Raw genomic sequence first — 15,912 nt, 5'->3', positions numbered from 1 at the left:
GCCTTTATTGGAGGTTTTGTACATGATATTTGCAGAAAGAGTACGGTTTGTGATAAATCACTTCTAAGCATCAAATTCTGATAGGTTATACTGGTATTACAGGAACTAATATCTCTTAATAAATAATAGATCATTCTAATAGAAAGCTAACAAATCACTATACAACAACAACAGCTGCAATGACAACACATTTTTTTTGCATCATGACAGTGTCAACACTGGAAAGTGGAACGAAAATGACCATAACTTCTACAGGGAGAGGAAATAACAAATCAAGTCAACGTAGTGACATAATGTTAATGAACAGAGACAGACTACTAACCTAATAGAGGAAGAACCTTCCAATGGCTTCCACTGTCCACCTACTATACTGTTTACTACAGCTAAAATGACCACGAGTACAGAGTAGCTTCACATTGGCATGTCCAAAGTCAGGTTAATCACCGTCAAAACATTGATACAGCACGGCATATAGTCTACTAACTACTGATTGCATGAAGATGTTTCTTATTTTAAAATGGTGGTGAAGTTTCCAAATTCTAAAATTGCTTTTCAAAATACGGAAAGTAAATCAGTCTTTTAGCTCAGTGTTCCGGAAATGTTTACAAGCATTGAGACAAAAGATGACACTAAAATGACATTATAATGACACTAAAAACAGACAAAACAAATATTTTTGAGGGGGGAATGTTATTCATAGATCCCATCCCACTATCCTCACATTTGGTGCCTTTATACTCCTATCTGTAATATGATGAGCACTCTACACCAAACACCAGCCTAAATAATTCCTCAATTTCCAACTACACTACTCTAATCTCCTCTATGACTGGCTTCCCTTTAAAGGAAGTGCAAATACAGCATCCTGAGATGGCAGTTTACATCTACTGCTCATAGTATCAACAGTTATCCAGCGTACACAATCTCTACTCTTCCATCCAATCATTAAGGGTGTATGTACAGTAGTTAAAACATTGTGGTTCTTGGTGCTCTGGTTTTGAGGGATCTTATGTAATTCTATTGAAACATGATATCTGAATTACATGACTTGGATATGCTAGAAATAGATGCTGCCATTTGTTTTCTTCAGTCTTATGTGTAGAGTAGAAGGGCTTGTTATGTCTTGGGTCCTGCCTATTCATGTATGCCAGTTGGGAGAGTTTGGAGGTTAGGAGGGACAACTGCAGCCAGTGAGCTGTTCAGCTCAAACATCTTGTTGCTTATCCATGTCTTTGAGGGCTTGAAGAAGGCGTGTAGGGGTGAAGATATTGGTTGATCCTGCAGCAGAGAGAGAGAGAGAACTACACATATTTTCTGAGTTTGAACTAGGCTCGTCTGTTAATTATAGTACAGTACAGTTCCAAATTGGAATGACATTGAGAGAAATACACAGACAGCAGAAATCACATATAAATACATGGGTTCAGCTTTTATATGCTTCTCTAAAACATTTTCAGCCAAACGACAAAAAAATACAGGGGCAAAAAAGCTTACATTTAAAAAAACGTTGCAAGAAATATTACATTGCTAAAAACAATACCGACATAGTGCCTTGTTGATTGTTAATACAGAAATGGGAGCTATTGACAACTGTCTGCATACAGCACACCACGAGGACAAATCTCCAAAGGACAGATACAGAGAGCACAGACAAGATAAACAGAATAGACGACAGCACCACTAACGAAGTACACACATACAGACAAAGAATAGAGGTGAGAACAAACAATCCACTGAACCGTGAGGAACAAAGGGATAGATCACAAATAGTAGAATCAGAATGTGCTTTCCTATGGGCCCTAGTCAAAAGTAGTGCAATGTAACGGAAACAGGGTGCCATTTGGGATGCACACCAGGGGACAGAGTCTTTGGCACGGTTTCCCGAAAGCGTCTTAAGGCTAAATTCATTGTTAGAACCTTTGTAGGGGCACCGTTAAATCTCCAAGCTGTTTCCCAAAACCATCGTTAGTAAAGTTGCACTTGAAAACTCTCGTTATTTTCCGACTGCCTCCAAACAGCGTCGTTTGATGCTTTTTTGCCCTTCCGTGTCACTTTATACATAGACGATCTCCACTAAACATAGAATCAAGATGTTTATCTGTCGCTCTGTGACCCCCATAACTTCGAATCGAAGTTGACTACAAATACAAAGTTGGCAATGAAGGATAACAGAAAACCGAGATGACTGCTTCAAAAAATAAATACAGTAGGCTACATAGGCCTCTGCATATACAGTATTTCTATCATATTGAAAATAATTTAAATGTTTAGTCAATTGAGTTCTATTTTGCTAATTGTAGGCTAAACTGTCTGGAATTTTTTGCTTAAATATATTTCATGATGTGTAACAATATGTGCGCGTTGATGTGTCAGATTTGTGATTTAATGCATTATTAGGCTCCAGGGTAAGCATTAGAATAATCCGCCACAATATTTGCAGCCATAAGGTGATAATATCTCTCTAGGACCTGATCCGTTGGCAGTATTGTGGAATAATTATAATGTTAAGGTAAGATTTCAATGGAGAAAGCTGATCCGAGAGCAACTGGGCCTTTCTTTCGAACCTATCAGTATTGACACATGCTCCAACGACACACTTAGCCAACATTCTTTCTGCGTAGTGTTTTGGGAAATGCATGTTACGTGTTCTGTTGTTGTAAGAACGATGCATCTTTAAAAAAATTGAACGCCTAAGTTCCATTGCTATCGGGAACCCGGGCCCAGGGCCAGAGGAGGGGAAGTGGGGTGAGGCTGAGGGAGATCAGAAAAGGTGGCTTCACATCACAACAACTATCTTTACTTCTCAGTGTGTGTTCTCATTCTGCAGGGGCAGGCTCTGGTTCCTCAGGGGCAGCGTTGGGGTCCAGGAAGTCAGGGTGCTGCAGCTCCTTTAGGTATTTGGTGGGAGTGAGTGTGTGGGTGGAACCTAAGGAGGGACAAAGGCTTTCACATTGCACCCTAATCTCATTCTCTGTATTTGTGTAAAATCTCCATTGTCCCCTGACAGATAACATTATTCTAACATGACTGCGTTGCCATGAACTGTAAGTGGAGATGGAGTTGTCGCACTTGATCTGATGCATAATGGTAAGGTCCCCTGAAAAAGATAAATATTAGTGGCAAAAAAAATGAATGTAAAAGCAGTTAACATGTGTGAAAGGACATTCTCCAGATAACATGAATTAAGCTGGTTTTCTTGTCCTAAATGGCACCCTAAAGTAACACACTATATAGGGAATAGGCTGCCATTTAGGATGCAAGTAAGTCATTTAACTTGACCTGGACTCCGCATTTGATAGATAACTCATCTGCAGATCAATGTAATTCAGTACCTTCGTAGAGTAACTGTGTCCTGTCCCTGCCACTGTTGGTATCCATTCCCTGCTGTCACAACACACACACATCCTCTATCTGATGCATTCTCAGAAATACCATCTGATCTGAGCCCACTAACACACTAAGCCGATTCCACCCAGTAGCAGCAGCAACAGCTGAGTCAGACAATATAGGATATCAACTGTGTGACGTCATGGGAGCCCATGAGCTCATGTTGAGCAACATTTCTATAGGCTATGAAATTTGCGAGAGATATTTAAGTGCATATTTTCTCCCACTGCCCCTGTTCGAGACAGGTGCATGAACGGTCCATTCTAAATCAAAACAAATTTCACACAAATATTATTTAGAATATGTGAAGATTAAATTAAGAATAGTCTGATGGGTGACAATATTGGCCTATCACTTGTGAATTATATAATATCACATGTGAATGATGCCAAGCATAAGAAACTGCCTTCTTTTTGTGAAACTTTTTCGAATCATAGTCACACCTCATGGAGCCCATATGTTTTGATGAGGTTTGTACCACAACTAAAGTGGCCAAATAACTTCTTAAAATTAAGCACATTGATATGCTTTACAAGGGGTTTACATCCTAACTGACGTACATAAGCAGCGTGTGAGTTTCAAGTTTGGGGAAGATCATTTTCACCATAAAAATGCAACTTTATCATAAAAACATTACATACATAATCGCATTGATAATGGTGTTTTCCCACTAATGGAACATCCTCACTGCTGTATGCGTATTGCTGAATTTATAATGTGAGAAATACCTAATAGTTATTCAACATTTTAAGCTTCATGTTCTGGTCAGTTGCGTCAGCCACATTTTATTTACAAAAAAAATGTTTTGATGCTAGTGATTGTATTAATTTGGAACCTTACTGCACCCCACAACTGTCCCAGACTAGGGGGGATAGTATTGATATAGGCTAGTGCTTTTGCTGTTTGTGAGGCCTATTCATCTTGTTGGCTGACAAAAACTAAATATGGACAGTTCTTCCAATATCTTCACTATGACCTCGGAATTGGATAAAGACATGTGCAGTTGCGTCCCGATGTGTCTGTGATGGAGAGCCATGTGCGTGAGAGGTGATTCGGGGCGCTCAGCACTCAGGGAGAAGGCCAAAATGGCCAATGGCCGCAAAAGGCATGGATTGTTTTAGGGTGCTTTACGGCCACACAAATCACATTTTATTGGTCACATACACATGGTTAGCAGATGTTAATTCAAGTGTAGCGAAATGCTTGTGCTTCGAGTTCCGACCGTGCAGTAATATCTAACAAGTAATCTAACAATTTCACAACAACTACCTTATACACACTAGTGTAAAGGAATGAATAAAAATATGTACATATAAATATATGGATGAGCGATGGCCGTGCGGCATAGGCAGGATGCAGTAGATGGAATAAAGTTATATACACATGAGATGAGTAATGTAGGGTATGTAAACATTATACAGTATAAAGTGGCATTGTTTAAAGTGACTAGTGATACGTTTATTACATTCAATTTTTATTATTAAAGTGGCTAAAGATTTGAGTCAGTATGTTGGCAGCAGCCACTCAATGTTAGTGATGTTTAACAGTCTGATGGCCTTGAGATAGAAGCTGTTTTTCAGTCTCTCGGTCCCAGCTTCGATGCACCTGTACTGACCTCGCCTTCTGGATGATAGCGGGGTGAACAGGCAGTGGCTCGGGTGGTTGTGGCCTTGATGATATTTTTGGCCTTCCTGTGACATTGGGTGGTGTCGGTGTCCTGGAGGGCAATTTGCCCCCGGTGATGCGTTGTGCAGACCTCACTACCCTCTGGAGAGCCTTACGGTTGTGGGCAGAGCAGTTGCCGTACTAGGCGGTGATACCCCCGACAGGAAGCTCTCGATTGTGCATCTGTAAAAGTTTGTGAGTGTTTTGGTGACAAGCCCAATTTCTTCAGCCTCCTGAGGTTGAAGAGGCGCTGTTGTGCCTTCTTCACCACGCTGTCTGTGTGGGTGGACCATTTCAATTTGTCCATGATGTGTATGCTGAGGAACTTAAAAACTTTCCACCTTCTCCACTACTGTCCCGTCAATGTGGGTAGGGGGGTGCTCCCTCTGCTGTTTCCTGAAGTCCACGATCATCTCCTTTGTTTTGTTGACATTGAGTGTGAGGTTATTTTCCTGACACACACTCCAAGGGTCCTCACCTCCTCCCTGTAGGCCGTCTCGTCGTTGTTGGTAATCAAGTCTACCACTGTAGTGTTGTCTGCAAACTTGATGATTGAGTTGGAGGCGTGCATGGCCACGCAGTCATGGGTGAACAGGGAGTACAGGATAGGGCTGAGAACGCACCCTTGTGGGGCCCCAGTGTTGAGGATTAGCGGGTTGGAGATGTTGTTTCCTACACTTACCACATGGGGGTGGCCTGTCAGGAAGTCCAGGACCCAGTTGCACAGGGCTGGGTTGAGACCCAGGGTCTCGAGCTTAATGACGAGTTTGGAGGGTACTATGGTGTTAAATGCTGAGCTGCAATCGATGAACAGCATTCTTACATAGCTATTCCTCTTGTCCAGATGGGTTAGGGCAGTGTGATTGCAATTGTGTCATCTGTGGACCTATTGGGGCGGTAAACAAATTGGAGTGGGTCTAGGGTGTCAGGTAGGGTGGAGGTGATATGATCCTTGACTAGTCTCTCTAAGCACTTCATGATGATGGAAGTGAGTGCTATGGGGCGATAGTCCTTTAGCTCAGTTACCTTAGCTTTCTTGGGAACAGGAACAATGGTGGCCCTCTTGAAGCATGTGGGAACAGCAGACTGGTATAGGGATTGATTGAATATGTCTGTAAACACACCAGCCAGCTGGTCTGCGCATGCTCTGAGGACGCGGCTAGGGATGACATCTGGGCCGGCAGCGTGGTGAGGGTTAACACGTTTAAATGTTTTACTCACTTTTTGAGCTTAAGCCATGACCGTTATTGGTAGATGGTGGCATTCTGTCATTGCACCACACTATCACAAGGGGGAGTTAGAACGCTGATATATCGGTAGTCTAAATTGTAGCACAAATGGACTTTAATGGGGGTGTTTTCAGTCAGAGTCGGTGGTGCTGGAGTTAAGAGAGAACTTGGGTACAAAATGTGGGAATTACACTTTACATGTGGACTGATGATTTTCGAAAAAAAGCCACAGTGGGCTTTTGGTTTCTCTCCCTCTAAAAATAGAAATAAATCATTTTAAATAACAAACTGGCTTTACTTACAAATTAGTAAGAATGCCTCACCCCATGTTCAAGAATGGCCTATTCCCCTTTATTCAGATTACAACTGCTCACTTCAGGTTATTTGAAAACAAAATAATCTCAAAAATATTGTTATTTTTTAAACAAGCCACAGAAAGTTGGTTGCAATTTCAGTTTAATCCACCAGAAAAGACAGAACAAATAATACAACAAATAATGTGGTTAAACTCAAATATACTAATTAATAAAAAATAAAAAATAAATGAGAACCATTACCATGTGGAAAAGGGAAAAAGTAAGGAAACTGTCTGTCTGCCCTGCATTAAAGATCAAAATTGGTTAAAGAAAATTGTGATAGATAAAAAATATATACCAGTTTCATTTAAGGATGTAGACTGCAAAATAGTTGGGAAGAGATTTTCTATATACCGATTCCATGGCACATGGTTTATGAATTGACACACAATTTTCAGTTTATTATAACCTACTGCAGGCCTGAAACCTTTGGGTTTAACCTTCTGAATTAATGATTATATCGAATATAGAAGCCGCTCTCTTAATCAGTTCCAAGAGCCGATCTGTTATCCAACGATTATTATTACTTCTACTGAATGACAGAGCATAAATCAATCAGACTTTTATTTGGAAATGTTAGGATTATTTTGTACAGCACCATATTTTCCTAACTGAAACCCTTAATTGAAATCGCTTTAGCTAGCCGTGATTGTAAAATGAAATCAGCTGATGCATTGGTCCAGAGCCAGGTAGTATAGATGGAGAGTCATGTCATTGGTGGGGAGTCAGGTGGCATTTGCGGCATTTACTCAAGTGAAGAAGGGGGCGAGGAACGAGATGAAGTCACGATCCATGCCAGGCACACCTGTGAGCTCTGGAACTCCACCTCTTGTTTGTGGACTCCGCAAACAATGTGTCCTTGATGAAAATACCTGTCTATTCACCCTGATTAACTCTTCAGTCATATCACAGTTTAACTATTTGCTTATGGGCACCCGTGCTTGAGGCGTCACTACAGACACCCTGGTTCGATTCCAGGCTATATCACAACTGGCCGTGATTGGGAGTCCCATAGGGCGGCTCACAATTGGCCCAGCAATGTCTGGGTTTGGCCGGTGTACACCGTCATTGTAAATAAGAATTTGTTCTTAATTACCTGACTTGCCTAGTTAAATAAAGGTTAAATTATGGTTTTGACTACACCTAGCGACCTGTTTAAATTATATGAGCAAAAAATATTCAATTTTATTTGGAATGGCAAGCCAGACAAAATTAAAAGGGCCTGTTTATATAATGAATATGAATTCGGAGGGCAGAAATGAGAAATTTCTTTATCAATTGGAACCTTTATGAGGAAGAGGGGAAAAGTAAGGAACTTGTAGACCAAAATGGGATAATAAAGCATTTAAAGGCTGACATTGGTTGATTTTAATACTTCTTACAGCCAAAATTCTAACTCCACCCATAACTTTTGGACTTTGAAAAATTCCCAGAAGGCATGGATTGTTATAACCTAGTGCAGGCCTAAAACCTATGAGTGCAAACATTGTTTCCATGATGGGTTGTTTGCAGGACAATAGACTCTTCAACATTTACAAGAGGATAGTTCGGGCTAGGTGTGAAAAAAAAATCTCCCCAATGTATTAAGTACTCTAAAGTTTTACATTTCTAACTACAAACATGCAACCGCATAATGTTGGATAAAGCATATACTGTACAGAATATCTTCATCAACATCTTTATGCTTTTGTTAATAAAATAATGATAAAAATACTCTCTCAAAATGCAGATGTTTGTCAAGTATCAGCAGGAAAATAGACTCTTGCCGAGTTTAGGGACTTTAAATATATTAATGGATCCATAACGAATTACTATGGGAATAAATATCACTGAATGACAGCATGCTTCATTTACCACAGTGTGAAAGAGTGATAGCCCCTCTACATAAGGACAACTCAGAGTATGCTATTCTGTTCTTCTGAAATAGACTACATTTTATTCATATCATACTTCTTTTGACCCGTCTAAAATAAATCATGGATTTATTGTGAAGGTGTAGGCTATATTACATGGATTTGTTAGACTTTTAAAAATGTAATGTTCCAAAGGTCTGCATCAGTGGCTTGTAGGCTATGTCTGGAAACCAGGAGATAATAAATGTGTTTATGTTAATTAACGGTCAATTACGTGAGATCGACAGTTATTTGCTTGACAATCACCGTCTGACGGAAGTTTGTGACCGCCATGCCCTACATGAGACCCCCAGCTGTTCCGGATGACTGTGATCCCACTCTCCGTAGCAGATGTGAGTAAGGTTAACAGGTCGCAAAGGCCGCGTGGCCAGACGGAATACCAGGACATGTACTCAGAGCACACACTGACCAGCTGGCAAGTGTCTTCATTGACATTTTCAACCCATCCATGACCAGGTCTGTAATACCAACTTAAGCTGCCTAAATGACTAGCACTCACATATATAGCCATGAAATTCTTTGAAAGGCTGGTCAAGGCTCATATCAACACCACTATTCCAGACACCCAATTCGCATACCGCCCCAAAAGATCCACAGATTATGCAATCTCTATTGCACTCCACACTGCCCTCCCCACCTGGACAAAAGGAATACCTAAGTGAAAATGCTGCTCATTGACTATAGCTCAGCATTCAACATCAAGCTCATCACCAAGCTCAGGACACTGGGACAGGACATCTTCCTCTGTAACTGGATCCTGGAATTCCTGATGGGCCGCCCCCAGGTGTTGAGGGTAGGCAACAACACATACGCCACGCTGACCATCAACAAGGGGGCCCCTCAGGGGTGTGTGCTTAGTCCTCTCATGTACTCACTGTTCACCCACAACTGTGTGGCTGCGCACGATTCCAACACCTGTATCAAGTTTGCTATGACATGACGTGCTCTCCTCAATGTCAGAGACAAAGGAGCTGATCGCAGACTACAGGAAATGGAGGGGCGAGCACGCCCCCATCTATATCGATGGGTCTGTAATGAAGCGGGTCGAGAGTTTCAAGTTCTTCAGTGTCCACATCACTGAGGAATTAACATGGTCAAAGCCACTGCTCCAAAACCCCCATAAAAAGACTATGGTTTGCAACTGCACATGGGGACAAAGATTGTACTTTCTGGAGAAATGTCCTCTGGTCTGATGAAACACAAATAGAACTTTATGGCCATAATGACCATTGTTATGTTTGGAGGGAAAAGGTGAGTCTTGCAAGCATAAGAACACCATCCCAACCGTGAAGCACAGTGGTGGCAGCATCATGTTGTGGGGGTGCTTTGCTGCAGGAGGGACTGGTACACTTCACAAAATAGATGGCATCATGAGGCAGGAATATTATGTGGATATATTGAAGCAACATATCAAGACATCAGTCAGGAAGTTAAAGTTTGGTTGCAAATGGGTCTTCCAGATGGACAATGACCACAAGCATACTTCCAAAGTTGTGGCAAAATGGCTTAAGGACAACAAAGTCAAGGTATTGGAGTGGCCATCACAAAGCCCTGACCTCGATCCCATAGAAAATTTGTTGGCAGAACTGAAAAAGTGTGTGCGAGCAAGGTCTTCAAACCTGACTCAGTTACACCAGCTCTGTCAGGAGGCATGGACCAAAATTCACCAACTTACTGTGGGAAGCTTGTGGAAGGCTACCCGAAACGGTTGACCCAAGTTAAACAATTTAAAGGCAATGCTGCCAAATACTAATTGAATGTATGTAAACTTCTGACCCACTGGGAATGTGATGAAAGAAATAAAAGCTGGAATAAAATCACTCTCTACTATTATTCTGCCATTTCACATTCTTAAAACAAAGTGATGATCCTAACTACATAAGACAGGGAAATTTTACTAGGATTCAATGTCAGGAATTGTGAAAAACTGAGTTTAAATGTATTTGGATAAGGTGTATGTAAACTTCCGACTTCAAATGTACATAGCTACCTAAATTGCCTCGTACCTCTGCACATTGACTTGATACTGTATTCCCTGTATATAACCATGTTAATTTTACTCGTTATTGTTATTCGTTATTTACTGTATATTTAAAAAATATATATTTATCTTTAACTCTGCTTTGTTGGAAAAAGACCCGTAAGGAAGCATTTCACTGTTAATCTACACCTGTTGTTTACAAAGCATGTGACAAATACAGTTATATATTTTATTTGATGACCAGGAATACATCCAACTCGTGCAACCAGCCCATGGATATTGCCTAGGCCTATGTATTTATTCACAGTTTATATTCCCATGTTAGATAAAGAAAAACAGGACACAAAACAGTAAAACATGTAACCCTACATATGCTGCCAACTCACCAATGATTGCTTCCCATTTTCCATTGGCTTGTGTGACCTCGTAGACGCAGCGCATCTCGCTGAAGGTCATGCCTCCGATGATGAAGATGATGACTCGGGGACCTGTCTTCATCTCTGTGGGGCCCTTGTTCTTATGCCAGTTACCGTACCGGGCACTGCAATGAGAGGGGAAGATATTCAAGTAACCATATTTGGATAGTCCATTTATGATGAGACATACTGTTGAGATGCTACTGAAAGGCTAAAGAAAAGCTGATGAGATGTTGATAATAGTCTACTGACAGTTTGTTGAGCATCTGTGGATGGACCAAAGTTCCTCTGTCCAGTGTCTGTGTTCTTTTGCTCATCTAAATCTTTTCTTTTTATTGGCCCGTCTGAGATGTGGCTTTTTCTTTGTAACTCTGCCGAGAAGGCCAGCATCCTGGATCGCCTCGTCACTGTTGACGTTGAGACTGGTGTTTTGCGTGTACTATTTAATGAAGCTGGCAGTTGAGGACTTCTGAGGCGTCCGTTTCTCAAACGATACACTCTAATGTACTTGTTCTCTTGCTCAGATGTGCAGCGGGGCCTCCCACTCCTCTTTCTATTCTGGTTAGAGACAGTTTGCGCTGTTCTGTGAAGGGAGTAGTACACTGTGTTGCACAAGATCTTCCGTTTCTTGGCAATTTCTCGCATGGAATGGCCTTCATTTCTCAGAACAAGAATAGACTGACGAGTTTCAGAAGAAAGTTCTTTGTTTCTGGCCATTTTGAGCCTGTAATCGAACCCACAAATGCTGCTGCTCCAGACACTCAACTAGTCTAAAGAAGGCTAGTTTTATTGTTTCTTTAATAAGCACAAAAGTTTTCAGCTGTGATAACATAATTGCAAAAGGCTTTTATAATGATCAATTCGCCTTTTAAAATGATAAACTTGGATTAGCTAACACAACGTGCCATTGGAACACAGGAGTGATGGTTGCTGATAATGGGCCTATGTAGATATTCTATAAAACATCAGCCGTTTCCAGCTACAATTGTCATTTATAACATTAACAATGTCCACACTGTATTTCTGATCAATTTTATGTTATTTTAATGGAAGAATTATGCTTTTCTTTCAAAAACAAGGACATTTCTAAGTGACCCAAAACTTTTGAACGGTAGTGTATATTTATATATACAGTGGGGCAAAAAAAGTATGGGAGAAATATATTTATCCCCCCCCCCCCTAACCCCCCATCACAGGTACCTAAGTAGTGGCTTGGATCAGAAAACCAGTCAGTATCTGTTGTGACTACCCTTTTCCTCATGCAGCACAACATCTCCTTCGCATAGAGTTCATCAGGCTGTTGATTGTGGCCTGTGGAATGTTGTCGAACTCCTCTTCAATGGCTGTGCGAAGTTACTGGATATTGGATGGAGGTGGAACATGCTGCAGTACACGTCGATCCAGAGCATCCAAAACATGCTCAATGGGTGTCAGGTCTGGTGAGTATGCAGGCCATGGAAGAACTGGGACATTTTCAGGATCCACAAATTGTGTAAAGATCCTTGTGACATGGGGCTGTGCATTATCATGCTGAAACATGAGGTGATGGCGGCGGATGAATGGTATAACAATGGGCCTCAGGATCTCGTCACGGTATTTCTGTGCATTCAAATTGCCATTGATAAAATGCAATTGTGTTCGTTGTCCGTAGCTTATGCCTGCCCATACCATAACCCCACCGCCACCATGGGGTACTCTATTCATAACGTTGATATCAGTAAACCGCTCGCCCATACAATGCCATTCACGTGGTCTGCAGTTGTGAGGTCAGTTAGACGTACTGTCATATTATCTAAAACAACGTTCGATACGGTTTATGGTAAAGAAATTAACATTAAATGATCTGGCAACAACTCTGGTGGACATTCATGCAGTTAACATGCCAATTGCGTGCTCCCTCCAAACTTGACTCCCTGAAAAAACTGAACATTTTAGAGTGGTCGTTTATTGTTCCCAGCACAAGGTGCACCTGTGTAATCCTCATGCTGTTTAATCAGCTTCTTGATATGCCAGACCTGTCAGATGGATGGATTATCTTGGCAAAGGAGAAATGCTCACTAACAAGCATGTAAACAAATTTGTACACAAAGAAATACATTTTTTTGTGAGTATGGAACATTTCTGGGATCTTTTATTTCAGCTCATGAAACAAGGGACCAACACTTTAGACATGTTGCGTTTATATTTAGGTTCAGCATAAAAACTATCAAATCAAAGTGTTGGGATATTGAGGCTGTTCCACTAAGACCTAAAACGAAAAATGTCATTAAGTAATTGGAATCTCAGAAGGTACAGAGCACAGAGGTGATGTAAAATGAATAGGGTTTATCTGTATACCTTGATGGAGCGCTGCTGTGGGTGGATGCAGTGCGTTGGGAGATGTAGGGGTACTGCTTTGGATCCAGTTTGTCCTCAATGGCATCCTGTAGAGAGACATAATTAGGTCAGTGGACTAACCATACCCCGGCTCAACCCTAGCTTTATGTCCATACCCTGGCTCAACCCAAACCCTAACCCTAGCTTTATGTCCATACCCTGGCTCAACCTAAACCCTAACCCTAGCTTTATGTCCATACCCTGGCTCAACCCAAACCCTAACCCTAGCTTTATGTCCATACCCTGGCTCAACCCAAAGAGCGAGAGACCATTTCTTCCATGCCAGTCTTAACCCACACTAAATTAATGTATGTTAGACCCTACTAACAAATTGATCATGTATATAACAGTCTACAACTGATATAATAATTTGTATGTTTAAGATTATGACTAAAGTATTCTACCCTGAAACCATTTAATTGTATGAAATGTGTTAGAGTCATAATTCAATCATGTGTGTGACTAGGCCATTGTGTTGCTATTTCGCAATATGAGCTGGGTATAGTTGAGACATTCAAAGCCAACTGAAATGTCGACTTGTGATAACTCTGAAACCTGTGTGTGTGTGTGTGTGTGTGTGTGTGTGTGTGTGTGTGTGTGTGTGTGTGTGTGTGCGTGCGTGTGATAAAAAGTGTTCTCATTTTGAAGTCAGACCGCTCTCTGAATAAAGTATTGATCTATTGCAGACTGGGACTTTGTCTAATTCTTCATTAACCAGGGCCTTACAACCTCTGGGAATTGGTCAAAGCTATAGTGATAGTTGAGAAAAACCATTGGGATAAAAATTCTCGTGACAACAACAGCAAGCTGGACTTGCCTCCATGATGTCCTTGATGAGAGGGGTCCATCGGGAGAGCTGGTAGGTCTGCTCACTCACTCGCTCCTTCCGGTCAGTCTTTTTCACTTTGCGGGTCGGGTTCCCCTAGGAAGTTCAGTAGATGATTGACGTACTGAAACACTATTCAGTTGAACCCAGATAGCATATAAACACTGCAGATATCATATTTATGCCACTATCCCAAAAATGGATCCCCAATCCACATGTTAAAATGTTTTACTAGTGTGTGAGAGAGTTGTGAGATAGTTCCACAATGGTTCATGGGTCATATTCATTGGGGCACACTGTAGAAAAACATAACAAAACATTTTACAACAGAAAACAAAAACAAGAGTTGCTTGTTAGACAAGTTAGCTAGTAGTTCCTCCCTGTTTCAGTCCATTTTCTTCTGTTCAGTGCCTAATGGATATATGTCCTGGTGTTACTAAAGTATGGTACTATAGGATCTCACCTCTAAGATGATGGGCATGCCCATATGGGCCATGTTGGCGATGATGTCACTGTCCTCAGGAGGGATGTTAGCATGCTGGAGGAGCTTACAGAGGTTCTCCTCCGAAACACCTGACACACACGCATGCACAAACACAGACATGGACACATGCACATGCCCAGAAAAACACACACGTGCGTGAAAACATGCACAGACATGCAGAAACATGCACACACCCACACAACAAAATCTGAATTGTAATGGTAACAGAGAAGTGGAGTCATGTACATCGTAAAATACAGACACACAGGAAATAGATTTCTCTCTCACCGTTCTTCATGAAGATGTACAACAGGATTATGCGGATCTTGTCGAAGACAGTGACATCTTTATCCAGCAGGACAGGTACGATGGCCCTCATTGGGTCCTTGATCTTCTCCCCCTCTGCATCTGTACCCATCGCTAGATCCTGGGGTAGGGCAAGACAGTTGGAGGGGCACGGGGTGGATTAGAGGATGAGAGGTCTAACAGATATACAAAACATTAGGAACACCTGCTCTTTCCATGACATAGACTGACCAGGTGAATCCAGGTGAAAGCTATGATCCCTTATTGATGTCACTTGTTAAATCCACTTCCAATCAGTGTAGAGGGAAGGAGACAGGTTAAAGAAGGATTTTTAAGCCTTGAGATAATTGAGTAATGGATTGTGTATGTATGCCATTCAAAGGGTGAATGGGAAAACAAAATATTTAAGTCCCTTTGAACATGGTATGCTAGTAGATGCCAGGCGCACTGGTTTGAGTGTGTCAAGAAGTGCAACGCTGCTGGGTTTCACGCTCAACAGTTTCCCATGTGTATCGAGAATGGTCCACCCACCACCTGCACGCTGACACTACAGTCAAATGGATATAAAGAACTCACTAAAGACTAAAGGAAATGGAGGTCATGACTCATGATATGTCGTGAAGGAATTATTTTGTTTCTTGTTCCCTCTTCTTGTCCCTATTAAGTATGCTGCACGACTATGGACTTCAACGGGATATTAATTATTGGCAGAGGTAGCCTAACGGTGACTATTACTGGTCACATGTGTCATGTCATTCAAACGGGACAATATAGGCTAACTGCATATACATTATTTGTGTTGATGAAAATATTATCTGACTAATTATAGACCCAATTTATTTGTAATTGTTTTTTTAATTATAGTTTTGGAATTGGGTTTGTAGGTGCGCTCGTCTCCATGCCAGTCGGGTCGGCCTGCCGGGTTGGGTCTCTCCCGGGTCCTTGGAAAATCCCTTTGGTCGAGGGCAGGGGC

At 41.4% G+C, this 15,912-nt stretch overlaps 1 protein-coding gene across 1 annotated transcript in view; it reads right to left on the bottom strand.

The window, feature by feature from the left end:
* The window catches only part of LOC135545000 (syntaxin-binding protein 1-like), a 41,129-nt gene continuing 25,217 nt past the window's right edge, over nt 1-15,912 (bottom strand). Inside the window, exons 14-19 of the mRNA XM_064972672.1 lie at nt 14,922-15,060; nt 14,613-14,722; nt 14,141-14,245; nt 13,285-13,370; nt 10,918-11,072; nt 1-1,278 (exon numbers count right to left, since the gene is read on the bottom strand). Of these exons, the coding sequence (XP_064828744.1) occupies nt 1,205-1,278; nt 10,918-11,072; nt 13,285-13,370; nt 14,141-14,245; nt 14,613-14,722; nt 14,922-15,060 (669 nt within the window). The 3' untranslated portion in view covers nt 1-1,204. The remainder of the gene's footprint in view (nt 1,279-10,917; nt 11,073-13,284; nt 13,371-14,140; nt 14,246-14,612; nt 14,723-14,921; nt 15,061-15,912) is intronic.

Source organism: Oncorhynchus masou, chromosome 1 (genome assembly GCF_036934945.1).
Source record: "Oncorhynchus masou masou isolate Uvic2021 chromosome 1, UVic_Omas_1.1, whole genome shotgun sequence".
In the NCBI taxonomy this organism is placed as follows: domain Eukaryota; kingdom Metazoa; phylum Chordata; class Actinopteri; order Salmoniformes; family Salmonidae; genus Oncorhynchus; species Oncorhynchus masou.
Note: the sequence above shows the minus strand (reverse complement) of the source record. Positions and strands in the feature narration are given on the sequence as shown.